General features: G+C 42.7%; 1 protein-coding gene across 9 annotated transcripts in view; it reads right to left on the reverse strand.

Annotated features, from left to right (window-relative positions):
• hspg2 (heparan sulfate proteoglycan 2) overlaps positions 1–23,681 on the reverse strand; it is a 272,884-nt gene that overhangs the window by 151,937 nt on the left and 97,266 nt on the right. For all 9 annotated transcript variants that reach the window (XM_060937478.1, XM_060937484.1, XM_060937483.1 and 6 more), the window contains 9 exons: positions 21,449–21,637; positions 21,244–21,363; positions 21,017–21,148; positions 16,354–16,498; positions 12,508–12,659; positions 2,245–2,385; positions 1,310–1,476; positions 755–934; positions 427–623 (listed from right to left, as the gene is read on the reverse strand). In XM_060937478.1, the coding sequence (XP_060793461.1) occupies positions 427–623; positions 755–934; positions 1,310–1,476; positions 2,245–2,385; positions 12,508–12,659; positions 16,354–16,498; positions 21,017–21,148; positions 21,244–21,363; positions 21,449–21,637 (1,423 nt within the window). The remainder of the gene's footprint in view (positions 1–426; positions 624–754; positions 935–1,309; positions 1,477–2,244; positions 2,386–12,507; positions 12,660–16,353; positions 16,499–21,016; positions 21,149–21,243; positions 21,364–21,448; positions 21,638–23,681) is intronic.

Here is a 23,681-nt window from a genome sequence, read left to right on the forward strand (position 1 = left end):
GCAGCATCGATGCAAATATGTGCCGTGCGAACACCCCTATTATTTAAATAATCACTCAGATCTGTGATGTATTTCGTATGAAAAATACAAATTTTTCAACACGAGAAGATAAACTTCAAGTCTTCAAGCCAACATGTGATTTTATTATATCGACACAAACAAAAAGGACCCAAATTTATCAAAACAATTCATCGATTTCCTCACGAGTGACATACAGAGGTTTGTCATGGTTTTGGTTCTCCATGTCCCGGATGAAAAATACGAGTGGTGTATTTCCCAGTAAAACGCTCGCACCCAGATAATATAATACAGGATATATAATTCAGGTCATTTTTACCCAAGAGCAATGACGTGTGTGTGCGCGCGCACGTTTTTTTTTTAATTACACACAAAGTGTATAGGGATGTGAGAGAGTGTGAGAGAGACCTGCACTCCTCCACATTTTTAGGTTGGCCATCAAAGCTAAACACAGTGCTGGTGGTGTCCATGATGATGTCACTCAGACCCACGCTGGCCATGCGGTTGTCATAGATGGTGCGAATGCTGATACTCTCCAGGTTAGCCAGGGTCATCAGGAGATCTGCGCGAGACACTGGCTGCCCGGACGAGTGTTGCCAGTGTTCCTAAAATAACCACATGCTCGCATGAACACACACCACAATTTAAAAAAACAAAAACACCATTAATGACCATTATCTAGGTTCCTGGGTCCCGGGTTTATGCACAGATGTGTCAGATGTTGTGACTGACTGACCTCAGTGAACTTGACTTCTCTCTCGTTTTTAACATTGGACTTTGTGCGCGTGTCGAGGCGGGAGACCAGTCTGTTTCCGTTCCCCCTCAGCACCACGTCCGGCTTGTCCACTGGCTCAGAGCCATCCCTCTGCAGCAAGTAGCTCACCTTATACTTCAGGCTCCCTCCGTAGGAGTCCACCTGAAACACCGATATCGCAATCAGGGCACTGGGTTCAATATCAAATCACCACAAGATGGATGGGATTTCCACAGGCAATCTGTACTGCATAAAAAAAAAAAGTCAGATTGTTGGCAAACAGCCGTGCAGTAACACTTCTGGATGTGCTGGGATTGGAAAATGATCGACTTCTAGGTGTTACAAGTAACTCCGCTTCCCACTCCACCCTGGTGTTGATTATTTTCCAACAGCAGCATCCCCCCATCGTGCTTTATTCCGTACAACGGCACAAGATAACATGTCATCTTTTAGATTCCTCATATTGACATCCAGGATAATCTGTACCATTTATCTATTCATGTCAATCAGTTTTCCACAGGAGGAGTGTAAAATGACCTTGCTGCCCAGGAACTGGCGGGGCAGAGTCCAGTACGATTCCAGGTCCAAGAAACGACGAGACAAATCCACCAGCTGGAACTCCTCCACCTCTGGATTAACCATCATCTGAGTGGAGGAGAGAGGTGGAGGCGTGCCTGGCCGAGACGGGAAGGACACGTTCACTCCTGAGAGAGAGAGAGAGAGAGAGAGAGAGAGAGAGAGAGAGCGCAAGAGTGGAAGAGAGGGAGGGAGGGAAAGGGAGAGTGGGGAGAGAGAGAGAGGGAGGGAAAGGAAGAGTGGGGGAGAGAGAGAGAGAGTGGGAGAGAAATAGGGAGAGAGAGAAAAGGAAGGAAAGGGAGAGAGCAAGAGAAAGAGTGGGAGAGGGAGAACAAGAGTGGAAGAGAGAAAGAGACAGGGAGGGAGGGAAAGGAAGAGTGTGTGAGTGTATGTGCGTGGGAGGGGGGGAAGTGAGAGCAAGAGAGAAAGTGGGAGAGAGGGAGAAAGAGGGAGCAAAAGTGGGAACAGAGAGAGAGCGAGAGAGAGAGTGCAAGAAGGGAAGTGAGAGCAAGAGAGAAAGTGGGAGAGAGAGAAAGAGCGAAAGTGGGGAACAAAGAAAGAAAGAGGGGAAGTGAGAGCGAGAGAAAGAGTGAGAGAAGAGTAGTAGAATGTGAGAGAAGTAGTAGATGTGAAGTTGTTTAACTCTGCAGCTCTTATGATGGAATATATATATATATATATATATATATATATATATATATATATATATATATATATATATATATATATACACACACACACACACACACACACACACGGGCGTGTGTGTGTGTGTTTACGCTTTGCCAGTAATTTGATTATTTATTGGAATCTAATTCCACATGAAAACCCCTTTAATGAGGTTTGTGGTGATGATGATGATGATGCACCCTTCAGTGACCCATGTTGCCTGCTACCTTTAAAGTCGTCCTCTTCGGTGAAGCGCAGGGCGATGTGGGCGCGGTAACGCCTGGTGCTGTGGCAGCTGCTGGTGATGCCGAAGCAGAAGCAGGGCATGCAGTGGCTGCCGATATTAAAGTGCCCTTCAGGACAGTTACCTTGGAAGAAACACAGAGACATAATTACATTCAAGGCATAATTAAATAAACAAATACCACCACACTTCATTACAAACTAAACAAACAGCACAGTTTACACAGTAAGGTCAGAGAATCCGAGTCCTCAACCAAGAAGTGTTTTTTAATTCAGCATCCTTCAAAAACTAATCATTTTACGCTGAATATCCGACTTCTCCATCAGTCATTACTGTAAATCAGAAAAATATATTTATTATAGAAACACAGCAACACAAACACTATGGACTGTACACAAATCATCATCACAGACACAGATATACAGATAGAAGTTACACTGACAAACAAGTTGAAAGATGGATGGACAGACAGACAGCTTAAATAGATAGACACACATACAGACAGACAAGTTGGATAGACAGACAGACAGACAAGCGATTTAATTTCCTTCTGGCAATGGCGGAAAACGAAGATAGCGGTGTGCGTAAAATGCAGAAAATGTCTGAAGTGTGGGACCATTTTACGCTTCGTAAGGCGGACAATGTACTGCAGTGTATACACTGTAAAACGGACCTGGCCGACCATAATAGTACTTCGTCAATGCTGCAGCGCCTGAACCGAAAGCATCCTCATGTGAGCTGCACTTCTCCAAGCGGACTCGGAGCCTCTACAAGGTAACGTATTTTTACGATTGCTAACTGATATGAACACGATCGCTTGTTAGAGCATTAGTACAGTATTTGTAATTATTTGTAGCCTGTGTTATGAGTCGATAGTGAGGAGGCATGATGAGTAACGAGAGCAAATACCCCAAAATCTCACTCATGTAATTCATCTCTCCCTCCCGCGCGTGGCGTGCATGCACACACACACACACACACACACAGGTTACATCTCAAAACACGCCTTCCCCATACATAAGGTAGTAATAATAAATGCTACAGATGGACAAATCTACATTTCATTAGCATATAGATTAGGGTGGTCCCCCAATTTTTTTTTTTTAGGATTTTGTTACGACCACCTTACTTTTTTTTTTACATTGCCTAAAAGAAGTTATTGTGCGAAATTTGGTTAAGATTGAACGATGTTTAGAGGAGCCACAAAGCCATTAAAGTTTTCACTCAAGACACAATATAAAATAATGTGGCTTATTAACTGTTTCATATTAATACAAACAATACAGTAATATAACTTCCTGTGTTCAAAGTAACAGTAGCTATTACTTGTCTGTGATTTTCTAAACCCTTCGGTATTCTGGTATCTTGTGGAGATAAAAGAACACACTAATGCCGCTTTTCCACTACAAACGCGGCTGAGTCGGGCTGAGCCGTGCCGTGCTGAGTTGGGCTGAGTCGAGCTGAGCGGGGCTGTTGGAGTTGCATTTCGACTACAACCGCGCTGAACCGTGCTGGCTGGAAGTGGGTGGACACATTGGGTGGAGTTAGCGAAAGTGGGTGGACGTCACGTGATGTCGTTAAGCAGCGCAAACAGTGACATCAGTGAGCTTTTAAGCGGTAGTCTCACAACCTGGATAGTAAACAATAAACATGGAGAACATGGAGTCGTTAGTGTTGCTGGTCTTGGTTCTGTGGCTTGTTGTCACCGACAACGCCAACAGATACTGGCAAGAGCGTATAGATGAGGCGAGGCGCATAAGGCTTCAGAAATTCTCGTAATTCGTAATTCTTCTCCTTCCGGGTTTGCGGTGTTTACAGATCCCAGCGTGCTCGCGGGGCGTGTGTGGGCATGTGAGGACACTCCTCCTCACCAATCAGTGCACAGGGGAGTGTCTGCTCACGCCCCCAGCCTCACTCGGCTCGGTTTGGCTTGCTTCAGCCCCACTCCAAAACCGTGCGAGTTTTAGGGGCTAAGCAGGGCTGAAGCAAGCTGAGTCGTGCTGTTCTTTGGTAGTCGAAACGTGAGCCGTGTCGGGCTGAAGTGAGCTGAAGCGAGCTGAAAAAGGGTAGTGGAAAAGGGCCATAAGGACTTCCCGAGCAGAAGGAAGCTTTCTCCCAGACAGTTCCTTGGAAGTGGGACCAATTAACCAAACATAATTGCCCTTTCTGGTGTTGTGCTTTGCACCACCGGTACTACTAAACCTTCTATCAGTCTATAAACTCTTCCTGCCTCTTCTTTTTCATAGAAGTGGCATATTCCTAGCCTAGTAAACTAGACCCACCCGCCTAGCGGCCAAAAATATTTTTGCCTACGAGTGGGTCTAGCCTCGCACCATATCAACAAAACACCCCGGGCATCAAATTGTGCCCGCCAATCACAACGCAAGGTTTTTGTTTGGATTCTTTGGGCGGGCTTTTGCAGGAGTGACGACAAGGCTGCGCGACGCTGGAGAAAGCACAACAGGAAAGATGGCTACGGGCTAGTGAACAGCGCGCGTTTGACTCCGCTTTGGAATCAGTTTTAGAAGAATTAGACTTGGAGTTTTCGTTGAAACATGAGCAGGAAGAGGCTCTCCGCTCATTCCTTTTCAAGAAGGATGTTTTCGCTGTTTTGCCGACCGGCTATGGCAAAAGTCTGATCTACCAGCTGGCTCCGCTCGTAGCCAAAAGGATGGGGCTAGTTTGTGCAGTACGAAGAATTAATAAACAGCTTTGAAACATTACTTTTTGATTGTTTCTTATTTTCCCGTTATTTTAAATTTAAGGGAAATTATTTCACCAAACACCACTAAATAAAAACTCTCAAAAACAGTTTAAGCAAACCCTTGAAAAACACTTGGGGAAAAAAAAGTGTATGTTAAGTACTGTATGTGGTACAGACTCCAAACTTGTGGTCATTATCTCCAAACTTCTTAATATCTAGAACCTGTTTATTAATTAATACGCATTTTGAAAAATTATTTATTTCAAGGTCTCCCCCACTGCTTTCTGTCGCTCTGACTACGTCACAGTCACTGTTGCACAGAGACAGTTTGAAAGACAGCGGGTTGTTTCTCCCACACCCTTCGGAAATGTCTACGAGCGAGGCCAGACTAAATATTCACCTTTAGTCTGGCTTGCCAGGCTAGCATATTCCCTCTAGAATGGTGACTTTTTGGGGGTTAGAGATCTTCTCTGCAACAGTCTACGCACCAACTAATGTTAATGGCTTAACCCGATTTGCAACCTCGTGTGGCACCTCTAAATATTAACCAATTTTTCTGAAATTTTGCTTGTTGCCTTCTTTTAGCCTATGTAAAAAAATGGTAGGGTGGTTGGAATGTTTTGGTTAAAAAAAAAAAAAAAAATTTCCCATACATTTCGGGACCACCCTAATATAGATTTACTTTTGGGCGAGTTTATAGCATTTGTTGTACAAATCAGTGTTTTTTTCCCCCCCACAGTACATCACAGCGGCGCATGGACAGCTTCACCCGGACAGGCCCCTCATGCACCGTGGAAGAAGCTGCAGTTTTTACCAACAGCATTTTAAATATGCTCATCGACAGAATACTCGATTCCAAAAACATTCGATAGCTGCAGCCCTACATTGCACACACATGCACCAAGACAAATTCTCTCTCTCTCTCTCATGCATTGCTCCAAGATAAGCACTCACTACCTAGCACAAAGACAAACATTCTACTCTACCTACCTCATCTGGATACAACTGGAAACTGAACTGTACTGTTTAATTTGGATTATTAGTCTCATCTCATTATCTCTAGCCGCTTTATCCTGTTCTACAGGGTCGCAGGCAAGCTGGAGCCTATCCCAGCTGACTACGGGCAAAAGGCGGGGTACACCCTGGACAAGTCGCCAGGTCATCACAGGGCTGACACATAGACACAGACAACCATTCACACTCACATTCACACCTACGGTCAATTTAGAGTCACCAGTTAACCTAACCTGCATGTCTTTGGACTGTGGGGGAAACCGGAGCACCCGGAGGAAACCCACGCGGACACGGGGAGAACATGCAAACTCCGCACAGAAAGGCCCTCGCCGGCCACGGGGCTCGAACCCGGATCTTCTTGCTGTGAGGCGACAGCGCTAACCACTACACCACCATGCCACCTGGATTATTAGTAATACTTGAATTATTTATTTATTCGCTATTTTGTACCTTTATACTTTTTGTTATTCTTTATTCTCAGATGGGCTATTGCGGGGGTACACCCCTTTTTCCTTTTTTATTAGAGATAAAACTAAGGACAAATAGGTTGCATTTCATAGTTTTTTTTTTTCATGTACATCATAAATGTTTCACAGAAAGGCTGATTAAATGGGCTTAGCTCTGGAGCCAATAAGCCAAAGGTTTTAAGCTTTGATCTAATAAAAGCGTTGAGTTTGAATAAAAACCTTTTTTTGGGAGGAATAACAGCCAATTGCTTGCTCATTCTAAGAGGCCTTTCATGCTGCATAACACACTATTGATATAGTTGTTTAAAAACACAAAAGTATAATTTATCCGATTACTCGATTAATCGATGAAAAACAAAAAAAGACAGAATACTCGATTCCAAAAATATTCGATAGTTGCAGCCCTACTAAATAGACAGACAGACACAGGCAGGTTAAACAGACAGACAGACAAGTTGAACACAGACAGACAAGATAGATTGATCGATAGATAAATAAACAAACAGACAAACAAGTTGGAGACAGCCATACAGACAGAGGGATGGACAGACAGGCAAGTTGGAGAGACAAGTTGAACAGAGAGACAGATGCATAGACAGACAAGTTGGACATATACAGTAGACAAGTTGAACAAACCGATAGAAAAATAGACAGACGGACGGACAAGCTGGATAGATAGTCAGACAGACAGATGAACGGACAGTTAAATGGACAGACAGACGCAGATCGTCATGTTATCGAAAAACCACAAAAACATCTGTCCTCAAGACTTTCTCACATCAAAAAAGTTAAAAACTTGCAGCGTTACTTTTACTGCATTTCTGTTCCAAAACCCTGATACTGGAGCCTCGTTCCAAAAACACTAAATAAGCATCTACTCACAGAAAACTTCATCACATCAATTACACACACACACACACACACACACACGTCGAACATTCTGACCTTCTGATCAGAGCGGAGAATTTAATTGCGCTCCCTACGATAGGGACGGCTCTGAGATGAACATGGACACAAAACACATACAGTGCAATGCAATAATGAGTACACCCTCTTTGAAAAGTAACATTTCACACAATATGACAAGGAACGCAAAGATATATTTCCAAAATGTTCCCAGACTAAGTTAAACACAGGTTCTGTTGAGCTTTTGAACTCAAAACAAAGGCTAATAATATAACTTAAATGATTTTTATTTCAGTTTTAGTGAAATTTGTGTGGTGCAGAAATGAGTACACCCCACTGAAGGGCTCTGAGTAAAGCAACTTTTTAGGCTACCAATGTGGACCTGAACAAACAATTAACCACAGGTGAGTCTAATTAGTCATTACACAGGTGTTAATTAGGCAGTTGGCTACAAAAGGCTGTTACCTAAAGCAGTGATTCTCAAACTGTGGTACGCGGGCTCCATTCTAGTGGTACGCCAAAGAATCACTTAATTAAATATAAATAAAATAAAATAAACCGTGGGCGGCACGGTGGTGTAGTGGTTAGCGCTGTCGCCTCACAGCAAGAAGGTCCTGGGTTCGAGCCCCGTGGCCGGCGAGGGCCTTTCTGTGCGGAGTTTGCATGTTCTCCCCGTGTCCGCGTGGGTTTCCTCCGGGTGCTCCGGTTTCCCCCACAGTCCAAAGACATGCAGGTTAGGTTAACTGGTGACTCTAAATTGACCGTAGGTGTGAATGTGAGTGTGAATGGTTGTCTGTGTCTATGTGTCAGCCCTGTGATGACCTGGCGACTTGTCCAGGGTGTACCCCGCCTTTCGCCCGTAGTCAGCTGGGATAGGCTCCAGCTTGCCTGCGACCCTGTAGAAGGATAAAGCGGCTAGAGATAATGAGATGAGATGAAAATAAAACGTGAAATACTATCTATAATATCCGAATGGATGAAAATATCTTATCAACCGATGACAAGAAAATGAAAGGAGATACAAATTAAGTTAATAATTTTAAAAAGTTTGCAAGTGCTTCTGGTCGTACGCATTCCCGCCGGTTCCGCTGACAGACGGTTATCCGCCATTGGTAGACTAGGCTGTGATGGGAAAAGGTGGAGGTGGCTTTGCTAATTATGACGAGTACGACAAAATTACTGTCGTGGCTTAAATCCGCGAATGGGAGCGTGGATCAGGAGAGAGGGAGAACTGAAGAGGACGTGTGTGAGCCGAGTGCAGATGCTAACGACAGTGGCAAAACCAGCCCCAGAACTGCTAGCAAACGGCAGAAACCAGTGAGGAGGAAGTATGACGAAAAATACATAAAACTGGGATTCATTTGGAGCGGGACAGAGGAGCTGCCCAGGCCACAGTGTGTTGTATGCGGGGACGTTCTGAGCAATGAGTCCATGAAACCATCGCATCTCAAACGGCATCTTACAACCAAACACACAGCACTAAAGGACAAACCAATGGATTTTTTTTTTTTATGAAAACGTGATGAACTGAAGCAGTCCAAGTCCACCATTCTCTCCTATGGTACACCCGTAGCCAAAGTACAGGAAGCTTCATATTGTGCCAGCCTAGAGCCGTGATCGCCAGAGCCGGTAAGCCGCACACAATCGGGGAACTGTTGTGTTTACCATTAGCCAAAGAGATGACAATATTAAATATACTTGTTAAATAAAACCTCCGCCTTGTTTTTAATGAATACTTAGGCCTACTACGCTACTGTATTTTAATGTTGGTCATTATGGTGGTACTTGGAGAGCAAAGTATTTTCTGAGGTGGTACTTGGTGAAAAAAGTTTGAGAACCACTGACCTAAAGCAAACCACCCTTTCCCATTTCCTGCTGTCAGCAATGGCACCTCATGGCCAGGAAATGTCTCTGGATCTGAGAAAGCGGATTATTGCTTTACACAAGAGAGGTGAGGGCTACAAGAAGATCAGTAAAGCCTTACTTATCAGTAAGAACACGGTTGCAAAAGTGATCCAAAAATTCAAGACAGATGGAACTGCAGCCAAAGTACAGAGACGTACAGGCCGGCCAAGAAAATTAACACCCAGGCAGGAGCGGCTTGTAATGAGAAAAGTTGAGGAAAATCGGCATGCAAGTGCACAACAGGTATCTAAGGAAGTAGAGACTGAAATTGGAGTGAATGTGTCACGTGACGCAATATGCCGTACAGTGCAGCGGAATGGCATGCATGGGTGTCGTCCCCGAAGGAAGCCTCTCCTAAAGCCCAGTCACAAAAAAGCCCGTCTAGAGTTCGCCAGGGCACATGCTGAAAAGGATGAAGGCTACTGGGACTCTATACTCTGGAGTGATGAGACCAAAATCAATCTTTTTGGAACTGATGGCTTCAAAACAGTCTGGCGTCGCAAGGGTGAGGAGTACAAGGAAAAATGCATGGTGCCCACAGTGAAACATGGAGGGGGTAGTGTTCTTATGTGGGGTTGCATGAGTGCTGCGGGTGTTGGAGAACTGCATTTCATTGATGGCATCATGAATTCTCAAATGTACTGCTCTATACTGAAAGCTAAGATGCTTCCATCACTTCGGGCCGTTGGTCGTCGTGCCATTTTTCAACATGACAATGACCCAAAACACACATCTAAGGCCACTGCTGACTTTCTGAAGAGGAACAGGGTGAGAGTGATTCCATGGCCAAGTATGTCACCTGATCTGAACCCTATAGAGCATCTTTGGGGAATACTGAAGAGGCAGGTTGAGCATCACTCTCCATCCAACATCCAGGCTCTGAAAGATGTCATCCTTGAAGAATGGAAAAAGATTGATGTAGCCAAATGTTGTCAACTTGTGCACTCCATGCCAAGGAGACTTGGGGCTGTCATTGCAAATAATGGAGGCCATACAAAGTACTAAATGTAGGGGAGAGCGGGGTAAGATGAGCCACTTTTTACATTTTTCATCATAACTACATGTTAAAGCCATTTTTGCTTCCAGTCTACACACCATACCAAATTTCAAAGTGTACTGTTACTATCTGAGCAAAAAATAATTGATAAGCTCTTATGGTTAGAGTGATATTACCTCTTGAAAAAAAAATGTCAAGTGGCTCAACTTACCCCATGCACGGGGTAAGATGAGCCAATGTGTGGGGTAAATTGAGCCAACACAAAACATGTTAGGTTAACAAAGTAAACAACTTTTATTATTAGAAATGCAATCAGTGAATCAAGTCAAGTCAATCAAGTGGGGGATAGGGCCGTTGCATAGAGAAGGGGAGATGAAGAAAGAGGTGATAGAACGAGATGGGATAGGGAGGGATAGATAGATGGATAGAGAGAGATATGCATAGATAGACAGAAAGAGGGATGGTTAGAGAGGGAATGAGAGATATACTATATTATAGAAATTACTAAAACAGTAGAACAGTGCCAAAAAATCTTATTTCTTTCAGTAGGTTAAAACATTGCTAAAACATGCAGCAATCATTCCATCAATCATTTCATCATTATTCAATGTTCCAAGCGTTCAAATTGCAAGGGAACACCATTTGCCTCTCCCTCCATGCTGTCCCCCCAACAGTAAAGGGGCGGGGCAATTTTTTCACAATATCCTGTCTTGACAGGACAGCCTTATCTTTCTCTTTGAAGACAAAGGTCGGCTTTCTTGCAGAGCCATGGCATGACTGGCTTCTTTTGACAAATCTTGCCTCTATTTCGAAGACATCCGATTTGATTATCTGGCCAATGAAGAAATGCACTTTCTTCTTCCCCGTGAATTTTGCCACAACATAATCCCCCACATCTAACAACTGGTCTTCCTCATCTGATGTCATATATATATATATATATATATATATATATATATATATATAATGTTGTTGTCATATATGACCAGTAAATGTGAAAACTTAAGTGTCATCCATATTGGGTAAGCTCAGCCACCAATGGGGTAAGTTGAGCCAGTGGCTCAACTTGCCCCACATCTAATGGCTCGTCTTACCCCGTGGCCACCATTTTGTAGAAAAATGCTAATAAAGGGGATTAGGCTAATCAAAATTATTTTTATTAGCATTCATATCGTAGCTTAGAAAGCCACTAACTTAACCCTAATGTGTCTAAATATTATTCTACTTTTGTCTTCTCTAAATCACCTTCACTGTGGACAAACATGGAATTGACTTAGAAAGCACAAAAACACATTTTTATAAATATCTCCCTCACCTAGTTTGACATGTGGTGCTCCTCTCCACAAGTGTAAGTAAATGGTCCCGCCCCCCCTTTGAATGTGGTCACATGATCACATTTGTTTACTGTTTCTTAGAAAGAGGGGGTGGCTCATCTTACCCTCTGGCTCATCTTACCCCGCTCTCCCCTACTGGAGTTTGTTGTGGGGTGTACTCACTTTTGCTCCACCCCACTTTCACGGAAACAGAAAAATATGTAATTTAAGGCATCTTTTCACCTTTCTGCTTGAGTTATAATGTAAGAACATAGTGCAATAAACATCATCAAGGAACTGTTTGGGACATATTGTTTGTGTTCATTTTAATACTGTGAAAAATGTCGTTTTTCAGGGGGGGTGTACTCATTATTGCATTGCACTGTACATGTGTAGAATCTGCCCTTTCAATAATGAGCCTCCTTTCGAAAGCAGTGTGTGTGTGTGTGTGTGTGTGTGTGTGTGTGTGTGTGTGTGTTAAAGTAATTCACACGGCTCAGAGTGAAGACAGGAACACCTCCGTTTCTGCCTGAATGAATATGAAGATGAAAAACTGGAAGCAGAAACGTGTCTCACTGTTGAAATTCAGGACACTTTAGAAGCGTCAGCAGGTTTTCCAGTAAATGAGGAGTGACAGCGTTGGGCCGGAGCATTGTGGAGGTACTTTTGCTTCTACAATATTTGTGGTACAACAATTTAAAAAAGGAAGCAAATCTGTATAGGAAAGGATTTTTTTTTCTCCATTTAAGAAATTCTTAAAAGGATTAAATAGGACTAAATTAGTTTGTCTCTTTGAGTAATGTATTAACTGTATCAACTGTGAACAACTTATTTTACCTCAAAGTAAAAATTGACAAAATAAAAGCTTCCTGAGTTTTGACATTTGGACCGGTTATGTATGTAATTCATCACCACGAGTGCTGGACGGAGCTGAGCTTACTGGGGACTCGAGTCAGGGTTAACACTCCATCTGGAATCGCAAACACCAAGCCTTTAGCATTGATGGCTTCACACGTGTACGCGCCCTGGTCTCCTTCCTTCACGTCACGGATAGTCAGCGTCCCGCGGCCATTCTCATTGGTCACTGTAATCCTAGGGGGAGAGAGGGAGAGACACACATCAGGAGATGACATTTCCCCCCGGCCCCCAAATGAACCCCCACTCCAAATTTTCTTAAGTTGACTCGGTTGCCATGGAAATATGGGGGGAGAAAAAAAAAAAACAACAACACAGAAATCCCAAAATGTCAAAAGGCGTAACTCCTCTAGTCACTTAACATAACTGTCAGGTTTTGTGAAAAAATTCCGAATAGTTTTTTAGTTTCCGAAGCATAACTCAAATGTTTACAGACGGACAGACCGTGACATCCCCCTGCATTATATGCTGGGGGGGGGGGGGGGGGGGGGATAAAGAGCAAGAGAAGGGGGGGAGCAGAAAGAGAAGGGGGGAAGGGGGAGAGAGAGAGGGGCGAGAGAGAGAGAGAGAGAGAGAGAGAGAGAGAGAGAGGGCAGGAGAGAAGGAGAGAGAAAGAGAGGGGGGCAGGAGAGAGAGAAGAGGGCAGGAGAGAAGGAGAGAGAAAGAGAGGGGGGCAGGAGAGAGAGGGAGGGGGAGGGCCGGGAGAGAGAGAAGGGGGGACAAGAGAGAGAGAGAGAGAGGGGCAGGAGAGAGAGAAGAGGGCAGGAGAGAAGGAGAAAGAGAGAGAGGGGGCCGGGAGAGAGAGAGAGAGGGGGGGGGGCGGGAGAGAGAGAGAGAGAGAGAGAAGGGGGGGCAGGAGAGAGAGAGAGAGAGAGAGAGAAGGCAGGAGAGAGAGAGAGAGGAAGAGGGGGGCAGGAGAGAGAGAATTAAGGGGCAGGAGAGAAGGAGAGAGAGAGGTGGGGAAAGAGAGAGAGAGGGCAAGAGACAGAAAAAGAGAGAGGAGGGAGAGAGACAAAGAGAGAAGGGGAATATGAGAGAGGCAAGAGAGACAGAGAGAGAGAGAAGGGGAGAGAGAGAGGGGACAAGAGAGAGAAAAAGGGAGAGGAGGGAGAGGGAGGCAGAAAAAGAGAAAAGGGGAATATGAGAGAGAGAGCGAGAGAAAGAGGGGGAGAGGGAGAGAGAGGGGGGAGAGGGAGAGAGAAGGGGAATATATGAGAGAGAGACGGGGGGAGGTTAGGTCAGATCTTAATAACTTGGCCCATGTTCTCCGAGCTGAACTGTGACATTAGAAAGGCAGGTCCAAACCCAGTAACACAGGGCAAACAATGGCGGAGTTTCTCCTGCGGTTTCAGATGACCAGTGCTGACATTTTGAGATTGTTAATACATCATGATTATAAAGCAGCAGTGAAGAGGTTTTTCTCTGGCGGGATGACACGACCAAATGACAATCCCAGAGACCTAAAATACCCTCCGGTCTGGTTCTAATTACCCACATGGGTCAGACTAGAAAGCAACCGAACATTCTCTCGGGTTTCCTTTCGACCAATCGAATGTTTTTATTTACTTGTAAAGAGAAGTGAAAGGAGGTGCTGCGACCCGCTGCCATTTTTGTGCTTCTGGTTTAAAGTACGAAAATGTCGGTCCTCTCTAACAATAACACAAGGGCAAACTGATCAGTACTGTAACTCTCAACACTAACAGGCTTCAGTATAAATACACAGGGGATTATAGAAAAATCACACGCACTGATAGGTCGAGAAATTCGAACTCTTTCTCGATAATCACCTCAAGCGACTTGGCAAAATGGCGGCCGATCACTGCGTCACCGCAAGTAGATGCTACGAAGTTCGGTCTAAAACTATTCAAATGGAAGGTGGAATTGTGATTTATTTTACTGGCTTCAAAGCAAAGTATTTTGTGTGAATCGGCGTAGATAAGTGACAAGTCTGTGCCATGATGTTATTACATTTACATACCGCTTTTGAAGTTTGAAATAATTTTTCAAATATGATTTTTTTTTTTTACATAATCCCGTGTATTTATACTAAAAACAATTATCCGTCTCAGGCTCAGTGAATAATAACCTCGACTTTATACATGTTGTTTCATGTCTAGAGAGTTATTCAACTGTTATTCGACTATTTTATGTTGTCTACTGTTAAACTCGATAGCACATTAATGGTCAAAACAGAAATTTGGTGTTCAAAAGGACAGAGGATTCTATAATCTAAACATAGAAAGTCATTCACTTTCAGTCAAACTCTTTCAGAAGAAAATCAATTTGCGAGCAAAACTCGGATTATTGGGCCACCTGCAAGTCTAAGCCACACGGGTTCAGGCGCGCATACGAGTTACGGTTCTATAAACAAACCATCAGCAAACACAAAAACAGAAATAAGAACAGTACATGTAACAGTTATTCCACGAAATCGAGTCGTACATGAGCTGATCGCCAATGAGGTGCGTAGCACTGAGTTAGCTATAATCCATGTACGACGAGATTGAGAGGAATAACTGTTTTATTCGATCCACATTCACTGGATTTTGAAAAATGGAGCATTATTAGTTTTATTTTTTGCAAAGTCGATAAATAAAAGCTTTATACAAAACGTCCGACAAATTAATTTCTGCTTAGAATGTAAACAAACTGGCGAAATGACAACAATTTGTGAAAAATGCTAGAACAATAATTCTTTAAAAAAAACAAAATAAAAACGAAATAAAGATGCATTCTTACCATCAAATACTTTTACTCCATGTTTTGCTTTTTTATGTGGTTTTGTTTTCGAGTCTTTATTTTGTCCTCAGTTGCTTCAACAACACGCTCCGCCATTTTGTTTTCCTCTACTCACGGTATATGAGCTGATATCCTAGTGGTAGAGTAGCCAATCAGAGCGCACGATTGCTCATATCCAGTGAATGTGGATAGAATAGTGCATATTGTACAGAGTTTTAAACAGTGAACGCCGGTATTTTTCCATGATGGTATTGACTATCGTCATACTGCTGCTTTGGATCGCGTGACCATCACATTAACCGCATCACGAAAGTGGATTTTGCACAAATTGTGTTTAAGGTGTAAGACGGGACGTACGGTTACAGGAAGGTAACTGACGTCACCGATGAGCTGGTGTCATTTGACGTGCAGCGAAAATCACTGATCCCCATCCCAAAGTTGTTGTTTTTTTTTCCATTCATTCATATTGACTTGCGGGCGGCACGGTGGTGTAGCGGTTAGCGCTGTCGCCTCACAGCAAGAAGGTCCGGGTTCGAGCCCCAGGGCCGGCGAGGGCCTTTCTGTGTGGAGTTTGCATGTTCTCCCCGTGTCCGCGTGGGTTTCCTCCGGGTGCTCCGGTTTCCCCCACAGTCCAAAGACATGCAGGTTAGGTTAACTGGTGACTCTAAATTGACCGTAGGTGTGAATGTGAGTGTGAATGGTTGTCTGTGTCTATGTGTCAGCCCTGTGATGACCTGGCGACTTGTCCAGGGTGTACCCCGCCTTTCGCCCGTAGTCAGCTGGGATAGGCTCCAGCTTGCCTGCGACCCTGTAGAACAGGATAAAGCGGCTAGAGATAATGAGATGAGATGAGATGAGATATTGACTTGCACCACAGAAATTTCCCAACAAGTACAATTTATACAGGATTTTAAAGCAGGATGTTTTATTGTTTATCCCCTTATGTTAATGAGAAAATGGACTAATTGTTACAAAGTGCTGACACTGAAGACTCTTTACATATAAATGAAATAGTCTCCTTAGCCAAATAAAGTTAAATTCATCAACAATTTCTTCTGACCAATCAGAATGCAGAATTCATCAGTGCCTGGGAAGTCGTACATTGACCTGAAACAGGGAGGAGAAGTCGTACCTGTTACTCGGTGGAATGTGCCCCCAATTAAGCCTCCATGTAATGATAGGGATGGGCACGCCGACCGCCATGCACGTGAAGGTCACCGTCTGCCCCCGCACTGCTGTAATGGACTCTTCTGGTGGGCTGGTCACAACGGGAGCGGCTAAACCACAAGGAGGACAAAAACAAAAACAGCAGCTCATTTATTTCCCTCCCAACACGCTCACTAGTGCTCAGTCTCACACTATCTCTCTCCCTTGTGCACGCAGATGGAAACTCAAAGCCATGTATGTGTGCAGGAAACATTATCATCCCAAATCAGCGAGGCGGGACAGATACATGTGGCAAGCTCATTTAGTGTCAGGGCTGCGAGCAGAACCCAAATCATTTCACTGCACTGACTGACAGAGGTAGAAAGGGTACGGTGAAAAAGTGTTCTTATGGCGAAATGTAAAACTAGTCACCCAAAGTGAGTAAGGGTGTGTGTACGAGCCACTGACTCCGAACTGCTTGGAGGACAGATCAGACTCCTCAACATTCACACTTCGCTGACTTTTCTGTCAGGTTCCAGACTGCTAAAAGTACTCAACAGTATTTATAACATGTACAGAGGATATTACACAGTGGCACAAAGATATAAACTTTATCAGGAAATATTCTACATACGGGCCACTTTTTCCATGGAATAAAAACATGGATTCTATTCCCGTCTAGCGGGTTTACTGATAGCATGCAATACTGTTATCATATCGCTTGTCCTCCATGTATTACGCCACTCTCTCCAATAGAGAATGAGCGTGCAATATTGTTACAATACTGCATGTTGTCAAGACAACACGGCGTCACACACTCATGTGAAGATCCAATGACTGAACTTTTCTGCTGCGCATGCACACAATCATTTCTTTGTCGGCCAGGAGAGAGAGAGAGAGAGAGAGAGAGAGAGAGAGAGAAGACGAGGTGAATCCAGTGCTAGGATTACACACTAAATAAACTGAAACTGAAGATGCATTGAACACCTGAAAGGCTGCCGAAACTTCATTCGAAATTCTTCACGCATATTTACAAGAGAAAAACATACCAACGGACATCAAAAAACTGGAAAAGAGACACATCAGAGATGTAAAACTTCCACGCTCGCAAGTGACTTTTTGTAAACAAACATGGTCGTGAGGTTTGCGTTGTTAAAAGTGGAAGATTTTGAAAGAATTTTGGCTGCCAGGTCGCTCCGTTGTGTGTATTTGTCGATGTTGATTTTAAAAGTAACTAAGCAAATTACACAGGGATAATAAAAAGAAGAAGAAGATTTGGATTGACTGTGCTAGCGTTGGCCTTCGCTAACACTACACCAGCTGGAAGCTAACTGGACTGCTGTGCTAACAGCATCGAGTTGCAAATTAGCTAGCGTTGGCCTTTGAGAACACTGATAAAGAGAGTATGTATTATAATAATAATAATAATAATAATAATAATATTGGCTGGCTTTTTTGTGGTATATCAGATATATTCCATTCAGCTACTCATCTTTGACTCGTTCAGTATCATGCTAGCTGAATGGAATATATCTGACTTACCACAAAAAAAAAAGCGCCAGCTAATATTATTTAACTATTTTTTTTTTGCGGTCCGGTTTCCATCAAATCCTGCGCTCTGATTGGCTGGCGAGCGGGTCTGTATCCTACGATACGGACCCCAGTTACAGACCCTGGTTATGGACCTCTGGCGACTCACTCATTCACAACAACAAACATAGTAGCATTTTTTTGTCAACATTTATCTTTTTTTTTTATAAAATTTATTTATAAGATTATCAAAAATCTTATAAATTTTTGCCAGCATTTCTCAGGATAATAGCATTAATTTTACAGCATGGATAGTGATAACGACAGTGTTCACAGCGAAAGCGAGTTTTACTACCCTGAGGAAGAAGAAATAAAAGAAAACATTTCAGGAGAAAGCTAAAAACCTCTAACTGTTGCTAACGCCGAGCAAAAACATGGCTGAATCCTGAATGACTCCTATTTGTATAAATAGGGGACTACATAGGCAGCAAAATGTAGTTTTTCCTGCCATGGAAGTGCACTTGTATACCGAGGAGGAAGCAATTTGCATTACAGCCGTGAATGAGGATTCAAAATGGCGGCTCGGCTCGGTTTTCCCTTTCGGGCGCTCTTGTTTTCTGTTAGAATTTGGTAAAGAAAAAAATAAATATTATTCACCAACTTAAGGTTGCTCTGTATCGTGGAATACCGTGACCTCGGCCTTGAATACTGACCTCGGCCCAGAGGGCCTCGCTCAGTACTTTCAAGACCTCGGTCACAGTATTTCACGATACGGACCTCCCAGCTGGTAAATAACATACATACATACATACAGGACACTTTCGATGGAATAAAAACGGTGTTCTATTCCCTTCTAGTGGGTTTCATTCATTTGGTTCGATAGCATGCAATATTGTTCGCATATCACTTCTTCGTGTATTACGTCACTCTACCCAATGGAGAATGAGCGTTGAATATGATTTACGATATTGCATGGTTATCAAGACATGACGTCACACGTTGGAGACGCAAGACTTCTAAGCTCACGAGCGACTGTGACAATTTCTAAACAAACATGGCCGCCAGGTTTGCGTCGTTAAATATGTGACCCCTCACCGAATCCAGGGACACATGTCGGCCGAAACGAATCCGAGATAATCGCAAAAGAAGCATTTTTTTTTCGAAATTTGTGATTTTTGTTTTTTTCCATCATGTGCAAGTTGAGATCTTGAAGAATGCAATCAGTATTTCAGATAATAGATTGTTTTGTTGGAAAAGCATACATTTTTTGTTGCAAATTGTCTCGTTTTTGTCAGGACTGTAGCCTGCTGGGGTGTGTGGGTAAATTACCATATGGGCCATTCACATGATGATTTAAGTCTTTTTTTTTTTTCGCCAATCAGCTGTATGATACGGGCTGAGCGCATGGCTACTTAACCTGCATACAAGCGTGTAATTTCACTATGGAATGAGGAAGTTAAACAGAGCGCAGAGGAGCTGAAACACCGCGAAGCAAACAGACACACGGTATTTACATCGGAGATCACCATTTCTAGCAAAAAAAAACCGCAACCTTGTTTTCCAGATTGAATGGAATACTTGAATGATCGGATGATACACGGACCGCTCTAGGATTATATTCCATCGGAGGCATTGGTGTGTGCAAGGCGCCGTTTCTCTTTCTGATGGGGTAAGTTTATTAATCTAAGGCTGTGTGGTTATTTTTGCATGTAACGGAGAGTGTTGTGGTTTGGTTAAGCCTAGGTCACAACCGGACGTACGATTTTTTGGCCGTGTGATTTTTGGCGTTTCCCAAATCGCTGCGTTTTTTTTTTTGTTCACGGAGAAAGATGCACGTTGGCCGTAAGTTTGTCTTGCAACCTGAAAGAAACGTAAGCGCCCGTAGAGTGTGTTTGACATGACAAAGAACCTCTGCGGCCGGTCTGCGGCTCGAAAATCAGCACGTCACACGCGCGCTCTCGTGCGTTTCACGCGCGCTTTTTGCGTGTAGACCGGCCGTAGGAGCGCGTACCGCACGGCCGGTTGTGACCGAGGCTTTACATGAAACTAGCGTTGTGTTAGTTGTGTCATCATTGTGCTATCTTTCTTTCTTACAGTGTGAGTAATTTTTCAACCACAAAACGTGAAAGTATACTTTAGGACTTATTTTTGTACTTCATAATTGTTTTGGGCATACTTTGCATGGAAGGAAAATTGACGTGGTGATCTCGGTTTACATGAAAGTAGCATCGTGCTAGCTAGTAGGGGGTAGAGCTTTCCTTAATGTCATGCAGATGAGCACCATTATGTGCCCGCCCTGCACCCAGAGTAGCTGAGATGGAAAACTTTGAGGGCGATTTTCTCCCTTTTCTGTTTTAAGAAGTATACACTTTCAAAAGGCCACACATTCTTCAAATATTGTCAGATCTCCACATGGAAGGCATCATTGGAAAGCTTAGAAACTGTACTTTCTGAACCTGTCAATAACTCAAAATGCCCCCGGGCCGACATGTGTCCCTGGATTCTGTTTTCTGACACATATGGAAGATTTTGAGAGAATTTTGAAAGAGAAAGATGCGTTGAGCACCCGAAAGAAATGTGCATTATTATAATAATAATAATAATAATAATAATAAATGGCTAGCTTTTTTTCGTGGTCTACTGTATATCAGATATATTCCATTCAGCTAGAATGATATTGAACAAGTCGAAGACTCAATATCAGCCAATATTATTTAATTATGGTCACTCAGATCTGTGATGCATTTCGTATGAAAAACGCGAGTTTTTCAACATGAGAAGATAAACTTCATATCTTCAAGCCAACGTGTGAAACAAAAAGGACCCAAATTTATCAAAAAACAATTCATCGATGTCCTCACGAGTGACATATAGGAGATTTATGTCACGGTTTTCATTCTCCATGTCCTGGACGGAGCTCGGATGAAAAATTACGAGTGGTGTATTTCCCAGTAAAACACTATCAAATGTGTTGAAACCTGCATCAGCATTAATATGTATAGAAGTGAGAGAAAGACAGGAGAAGTAAATGGAAGAGAGCAAGAAATAAAGAGGAAGAAAGCCACTGTGGTCAATAATAGCTACAAAATGGACGTTGTAAGAAGTAAAGAATGCCTTACCACAGCCGTACTCATCAGAGCGGTCGGAACAGTCCGGCTCTTCGTCACACTGGTAGCTGGCAGGAATGCAGGTCTGGTCACTCAGACATGTGAAATGCTCCGGAGCGCACACGTCCCCAGGTTTTTTAGTAGCTACACACAGAGAACGTGGAGTACTTGTGAACAAAAGTGTAACACGTGCATGAGCATGCAGAGAAGTCGAAGGATGATAAAGCAGTGCAGCTTACGGCAATCAAGCTCATCAGAGTTGTCATGGCAATCGTTGTCTCCATCACAGCGCCACAGTTTGAGAGCGCAGCGGCCGTTCCGGCACTTAAACTCATTCGGCTCGCAAGGTGAAGGAGTTCCTGGAGGAAAAGCGCGCGCACGCACGCACACAATTATTAATGCAGATATGCTCCACCAAAAATCAAACCGTGACCTCAGGCTTACCACAATTGAGCTCATCACTCCCATCGCTGCAGTCGCGTTCTCCGTCACACACATAGTCTCGGGAGATGCACTGTCCGTTCTGACACGTGGACTGATCGGCGCGGCACGGCCCGAGACCTTGGGTGATTTTAACCTCCGACGTGGTGCTTGGTATTTGAATGGGTGGAAGAGCAGTAGGTTCTTTAGGTGCTGTCAAAAACGAGAAGGGTCAAGTCATTCATTAAGAAATCAGATTTCACATCAGCAGGTATTTCATTACTGCCTTTGACTGTGGTATCTCACAGAACTTGGAGGATCTCTACACATAAGGACCTACAGTACACGCAAATTGAAGATTACACGCACAATAAGAGAGAATTTGAAAAATGTCAAATAGCCAGTTCAGTATTATTACTCTTGCTGTCATTATATATTTTTTTTATTTTTAAAGGACTCCATGTCCACATACATACATATTTAATAGGCATGTAACGATTCGCCCAATTCAGAATTCGTTTTTATTTGATTCATATTTGGTTCACAATTCAATTTTTCATGATATTTTTTGGAGGGAAAAAAAATTGCAACATTTTCCTCTCCTTTATCGATGTCAATATTTTTGTTAAATTAAAAAAATATATTTTTTAAAACAACCAACAATAATTATTTACCCACATTTGTAAAGGTTGGAGGAAAATATAATTAAAATATTAACTAAAAAAATGATTCCTTTTATTAAAAACAATTAACAGAGCAGCTTTTTTTTTTAAATAAACTTTTATGAACAGCTGTACTTCCTCCATTTGCTTCTCTTTTCTTTGTCTTTCAGCCGTCTGTAAAACAAAAGCTTGGATTTCTTGTGAAATCTCTTTGTGTGGTCAGTCGCACAACACCGCTTTCCTGTTTTAGATCTGTTTTTTGTGCGTTTTCGCATCATTAGAGCTGTGTTACTTCCGCCTACTGTGAACAGGCTTGAACGGCATGTTTTCATTTGGCATTTAAAGACATAAAAGTGTTTACGAAAAACTAGTGTCGATTCAAGAATAAATAATATATTTACGGAATACGTGGTTAATTTTGCGTGGCGTTGTGATGAGCTTTTACGTTCAGGTTTTTTTTTTTTAAACGTTGTGTAATGCAATACACCAGACTCACGGGTGCCACCATCTTGAGTTTTTAGTGATATTCGTCACCAGTGCATGTGTTTTGTTGTTTCCAGTTCGCTCAGTGTCGGTTCAATCAGCTTGAAACTCATGATTGCCACCTAGTGGTCAAATTTCTTATGTTGACTCGATTTTTCCAATAAAATAGGCTGAACATTTTGCCGACTAGTGCCCGCGAAAGGTCAGATCACTGAGGAAAATTCTGTATCCTTCCTAAAGATCCTGATTTTCCTAATTTTTTTTCAGAGAAAAAAATGAGGTGTATAAATATCGGTGATACTGATTTGAAGAGAATGAACAAAAGTTTGAGTCTCTTACACACAGCGCATCCAAGCACGACCGTCATTAGTCACACTTGGTGTCCACAATTTAAAGTGAACATACCCGCTCAATTCAGGCTTTTATGTTTAAATACAAAGGACGGACCAATTTCATTAAATGTATTACTTTTAAGCCTTCTAGGTGCGTAATTGTGATCTACAGTGGATATAAAAAGTGTACACAGCCCGTTAAAATGATCGGTTTTTCTGATGTAAAAAAAAACGAGACTACGATAAATAATTTCAAAACTTTTCCCACCTTTAATGTGACCTATAACCTGTACAATTCAACTTAAAAACAAACAAATCTGTTTGGGGGAAAAACATAAAAAATAAAAAAAACCTACATTAAGCTGGTTGCAAAGTGTGCACACCCTTAAACTAATACTTTGTTGAAGCACCTTTTGATTTAATTACAGCATTCAGTCTTTTTGGGTTCACACCTCCCATCAATTAAAATGACTCTGATTAACCCCAAATAAAGTTCAGACATTTACTCAGTTGCGTCCTCCAGCAAAAGCCAGGGTTCACAGAGAGCTTACAAAGCATCAAAGGGATCTCATTGCTGAAAGGTACAGTGGTATGCAAACGTTTGGGCACCCCTGGTCAAAATTGCTGTTACTGTGAACAGTTAAGCAAGTTGAAGATGAAATGATCTCCAAAACGCATAAAGTTAAAGATGACTCATTCCCTTTATATTTTAAGCAAAAACAATTTTTTTTAATTTTCATCTTTTACATTTTCAAAATGACAAAAAAGGAAAAGGGCCCG

Source organism: Neoarius graeffei, chromosome 13, assembly GCF_027579695.1.
Source record: "Neoarius graeffei isolate fNeoGra1 chromosome 13, fNeoGra1.pri, whole genome shotgun sequence".
NCBI lineage: Eukaryota > Metazoa > Chordata > Actinopteri > Siluriformes > Ariidae > Neoarius > Neoarius graeffei.